Below are 5,717 nucleotides of genomic sequence, written 5' to 3'. Positions count from 1 at the left end.
TCACAACCATCTATTGAAACATTTGTTGACTTTCAGCAAAAAAACAAAGTAGAGTGATGCTTGTCACAATTATTGGTGGGCATAAAAAAAATCATGAAGATATGCCTTAATTCAAATATTCAATGTTTGTTCACACTTGAGTTAACATCAGAGTTTTGCGTTTTCGTTAATTTGTTGTGTTTTTCTGTTTGCTTTGATGAAAGGGAGAAACCAAACTCATCATGTAATTTCAACTAGGAAATGAATCGAGCTTAGCTAAAATGTAAGAAGATGAAAATGAAATATGCCTTAATGGTTCCACGCGGAATACATATAATTAAAATTTTGTAATTCTTCCTTCATATAAGGTGCACCTTAGCCATTCTATTAAGGTAGAGTTAGATCTAACCTGAATTCCAATTGAGTTTATCTTATATTGTTTATTGGAGACTATCCACATATGAGTCACTCACAAATGTTCTTTCCTGTGAATCTCACACTTCATATATCCAGTATGGACGTGAGGGGTGTGTTCAGAGATCTCATATTGACTAAAGACATCATCAAGATAGCTCTTATATACGAGAAGACAATCTTCAATTCAAGCTAACTTCGGGGTAGAATTATGCCTCTAAAGTCTAATACTTCAGCATGATCCTACGAAACAAATAGTTGAGTTCAGCATACCTTGAATGTCACACATTTCATACTTGATAAACTCATCACTCTGCCTACCAAGAACATCCTTAAACTGCTCAATGAAATTCCTATATGCAGGCAACAACATGTTTTCAACAGACTCTATTATTTGTTTCCTCAGCTGCTTATCACATACACGCCATGTTGATTGAACACCACAGACCTCCTTAAAGTGCTGATAGAACAGATTGAGCTTTTCTATCATTGACTTTGCTGCAACATTAGAATCCCATGACTCATCAATGTCCAGCTTCAAAAATTCCAACACATTGCTCCAAGAGCTTCTACAATAGAGTTCAAAGTTCTGCTGTGCCTTCTTTTGGAACCTATCATCCCCCAAGGTTGTTCCCAATTGGCTATCAATGTACCTCATATTATTCATCATGAAAAAATAGCACAAAGCAGGATCTTTGTATATTTTGGACTTATCTTCCAATTTTCCTTCAAATTGCTCCATTATCCACTCCATCTGCAAGGAGAATGAAGATGTTCCAGCTCCATCAGAAATTGGGAATTCTAGTAAAATTTGCTCTAGAATTTGCCTTGACCAAAATGCAGGAATTAAGTATTCTGTGACACCAATGGTGGTCATTAGATGAACCCCACCATTATCCCAAGCATCTAAATCTGCTTCAGGAATGTCGAAAATTAGATTCGCGAATTCCATGAAAATGTCCCTGCTTGCTTCTCCCAATCTCTTCTGAGTTCTCATAGCTTCATTCACCAAAGAGTCAGTAAAAAGTGATTGAAACTGCGGAATTAGGCCATCAAGTGCCTGAAACATGTCCAGGATCCTAAACAAACGCCAAGCTGAAGGGCTCCTGTTAGCAAACGCATTAGCAAAATTCAGAAGCTGAATCGCGGCTCCTCGGCAAACCTCTGAGAAACAAAGATCAGAGGCGGCCGAGGAGGAGAATGCAGAGAACACCTGGTCCCAGAGTCTCCGTCCGCCCGGAAAAATTATCCTCAGAGCTACTTTAGAAGCTTTGATCCATCTTCCAATCATGTAATCTTGAAATCCCATCTTTCTCAAGCCTAATACTTTGTTTATCAGGCACTCTTCTAGAAATTCCCTCCACCAATTGCTGTAGGCTTCGGAGAACTCCTTTTCCAACCCAGCATCCACCACCAACTTGGCGGTTTCCTGAAGGTTGTTCATCAATTCCGGCGGCAGCGCGTCCATGATGAAATTATGGTCGGTCACCGCCAATTCAGAGTTATCTTCAATGTACTCTTTCACCTGCTTCAGAAGTATGTATGTGAGGTTTGAATTGTTCTGCTGAAGCTCCTTCATACAATTCATTAGCCGCCGCTGCGTGATGCTACAATTATCTGTATTCACCTGATGTTGAGAAGAATCTACCTGAATGACAATAACTTGTTCATCTTGGACTAGTCCAGGTAACACATTTTCTGCTGAGGCGGCGACACCCATTGATGAAAATGAAGAACGAAGAATAATAAGGCAATAGCTGAAACAAGCCCCAACAATAACTAACTGCAATTTAATCTTCATGAGTTGCATCATTAGACATCCTAGAAAAAAGTAAAGAAGATCAACTTCAAATCCACATTGAATCTGTCTTGACAAACTCACTGACATGATGGCAAAGGCAGCACTTGAAATGAGGCTATATGCATCTGGTATTCCATTATTCACCACTTTATCTGATAAAAAGGAATAGACTGTGGTGATTGTCAAAACTAAAAAAGCTGAGTGAGCTTTGAACCTGTGACTTCTTGAGTGTTGCCATGTGTTTGGAAACAAAATTGTCAATGAGATTATGAGACTGAAAATGCTATAGAGAAATATCTTCAAGAAAGTCCACTGTCCAAATAGATGGTTGAAGGAGGAGCTGAAAGCATAGCAAAAGAGTCCAATAATTGATGAACCGAAACCCAAAAATCTCCATAATTTTGGCTGTAATATCCAACTCTGAGTTTGAATGAGAACGGGTATCATCTTTTCTCTCAAGTGACTAAGAATTGCTTTCACAGACAACCTGCCATAGTTTTTGTTTAAGGATGAGAAATCCTCCATTTTAATGGACATAAAATTTCAAAGAAAGGAATAAAATAAGCCAAATAATTATCACCTAGTACAAGTTATATGATTGATAAACTGCAAAACACTATATACACCAAAATATATCTACCACAATTTTCTTTTTATCAGTTCACATCAATCATATATCAGATTCATTACTTATTTCTCATCTCTTCATTTCTCACACCAGGTATTTAGAATACTTCATGTCCACCAAACATTTTCTAGATTATAATACCTCGGCATATTATGACCACCTATTTTTTCTTTAAGTACAAGTTTGATTGAGTTCGACTTCTATCGTCATCACAAATTAGAATATGTATTTAAGACAAAAAAAAGGCCGCTTATATAGGAGTACTTACAGATTGTTCACTAAAGAATTTCTCACATCGACAATGAAAGTCAAACACACAACTTTCTAAGAGAAAGTAGCTCAGACTTAACATGTGTTGTTTCACGTTATATTTCAAATTAAAATTAAAACGTCACATTCGATATATTTTAATCAAGTTTCACACTTTAGCTAATGGATTCGATCCACCATGGTCCCTAGTGATCTGTAGCAGGACCATAATGAAAAAAAGTTTGAGAAAAAATTTCAAGACAACGAAAATACTAAATTAACCTAAGTATTATAGTTCTCTTAACCTCACTGATTGAGCCCAAATTGCTATGACCTTCTGTCCACCGACTACCGTCAATTTAAAGAGTAATTGAGGATCGTCTCAAAGTCTTTTTCACTACAAAAAACGTTCAATGTAGCGTTGTATCATTAGTGTTGGCTTCAACACAGGCGCTATATTTTCACATTAGTGACGACTAAATCCATGCAAGGCCGACACAACGCATTTAAAAAACAGGTTTTCTTCTGACTATTTAGTGTTGGTGCAGCCAACTCTATATAGTGTTAGTGACCGAGACTAGCGTTTCTCCCTTCACTTCTCACTCTTCACTCTCACCACTATGCCATTGTTCTACCATCGTCATGCTGCTCTCTCCACTCTTCAGAGAACCTGATAGTTTGTTTTACCAACTTCTTACATACTGAATTTCCAAAATTCGGGAATGTGTTTTTAACATACTAGATATTAGCACTCAGAATTCAAACATATATGTACTGAAAATTCAAAAATTCGATAGATGAGTTTTTAAGTTACCGGATTTTGAAAACCCAAAACTAAATCTAGAAAGCCGTGAGGAGTGAGAGGATGAGAACGTGAAAGAGGAAATAAGGTAGTTTTGTAATTTTAACAAGAAGAGGACATCAAAATTGGGGTGCAGAATGGGAGAATATCAAATCCCCTATTTGATTATCTTTTCAGTGTTATGAATAAAGAGTAAGAAAGTAAATAAGAGAGGAGAATAGAGGAATAAGATATAGAGAAATAGTGTGATGAGGATACTCTGCTAGGTGCAGACTCCCCATTGTATTTATATTATTAGGTTTGGAGTGTTGAACAAGTATACGTGTGGACCTGACCCATGGACTCTTAACTCTGATGGGCATCCATATATTTCATAACACTCCCCCTTGGATGACCATCCCTTAAGAATGTGTCTCATTAAAACCTTACTAGGAAAATCCAGTGGGATAAAAACCTAGTGAAGGAAAAAAAGTACATAATTCTATAGTCCGTCTTTGTACATTGCCTCATTAAAAACCCTACCATGAAAAACCCAATGGGAAAAAACACGGTTAAGGAAAAAAGAGTGCAATGCATTTTAATAGAGATCTTTGAGCCGACGAACTCCCATATTCCGGACAAGCTTTCCAAGTGTTGTAGTTGGAAGAGTCTTCATAAATAAATCTGTCAATTTATCACTTGAACGAATTTGTTGCATGTTTATGTCACAATTCTTTTGTAGATCATGAGTGAAGAAAAGCTTCGGTGATATTTGCTTTGTCCATCTCCCTTGATGTATCCTTCTTTTGATTGAGCAGTGCATGTAGTATTATCTTCATATATAGTTGTTGGCGGCATCTTTCCAGAGGACAAATCACCAATATCAAGTACGCATTGAATAACGAATCTCAGCCAAACGTATACTCGTCTTGCCTCATGTAATGCTAATATTTCCTGCATGGTTAGTCGAGGTGGCTATCATAGTTTGTTTCACAGATCTCCAAGAAATGATTGTTCCTCCACATGTAAACAAGTGACCTGTTTGAGATATTTAGGCAAATATCCAGCATCTGCATAACCAATTAGATCAAGCTTGGACATAGAGGGAAAAGATAAACTCATATCCAATGTGCATTTAAGATAACGAAAGACTTGTTTTATTCCATTCCAATGTCTTCGTGTAGGTGAAGAACTATATCTTGCTAATAAGTTAATAGCAAATGATATATCAAGTCGAGTATGACTAGCAAGATACATTAATGCTTTGATAGCACTAAGATATAGTACTTCAGGACCAAGTAATTCTTCATTCTTTTCTCAAGGTATAAAAGGATCTTTATGTACATTTAATGACCTTACAATCAATAGAGTACACAATGGACATGATTTGTCCATATAGATTCCTTTTAATACCTTTGCAATATAAGTCACTTGGTACATAAATACCTCAGCCTTTAGATACTCAATTGATAAGGCTAGACAAAATTTTCATTCTCAACCATTTTATCTCAGATTATTTCTTTAGCAAATCTACAGCTTTGGTAGCTCTTCTAGAGTCCCAATAAGAAATCTCACATCTCATCATAAATATGCATGAGTTGGTTGGGTCATTTTGTGACCGTCCTTAAGCAAATAATCATCTAGATTGCTTCAATCTAGTAATTTGTTAATTGTTTTTTTTTTCGAGAACTGAAATTTGCATTGAAATATAGAATAGTCATGAGAACAATCCTCTCATGTAGATTATTAAAAGTACACATAAAAAAAAGGATCCAGAAATAATCAGTACAACTCATTTCAATACATCTCAAAAACCTCCTAAGCCCAAGTGCTAAATTGATGATAATAAAGGGGCCTCATTAAAA

The 5,717-nt window shown here is 36.4% G+C and overlaps 1 protein-coding gene across 1 annotated transcript; it reads right to left on the bottom strand.

Moving 5' to 3' along the window:
- Window positions 1–284: 284 nt before the first annotated feature.
- On the bottom strand, window positions 285–2,751 carry LOC130733923 (exocyst complex component EXO70B1-like). The gene has a single exon (XM_057586214.1). The coding sequence runs from the start codon at window positions 2,729–2,731 to the stop codon at window positions 626–628; it is 2,106 nt and encodes a 701-aa protein (XP_057442197.1). The 5' UTR covers window positions 2,732–2,751; the 3' UTR covers window positions 285–625.
- Between the last annotated feature and the right edge of the window lie 2,966 nt (window positions 2,752–5,717).

The sequence above is a fragment of the Lotus japonicus genome, chromosome 1 (assembly GCF_012489685.1).
Source record: "Lotus japonicus ecotype B-129 chromosome 1, LjGifu_v1.2".
NCBI classification, from domain to species: domain Eukaryota; kingdom Viridiplantae; phylum Streptophyta; class Magnoliopsida; order Fabales; family Fabaceae; genus Lotus; species Lotus japonicus.
The sequence above is the reverse complement of the archived record's forward strand: the minus strand, read 5'-3'. Positions and strand labels throughout refer to the sequence as shown.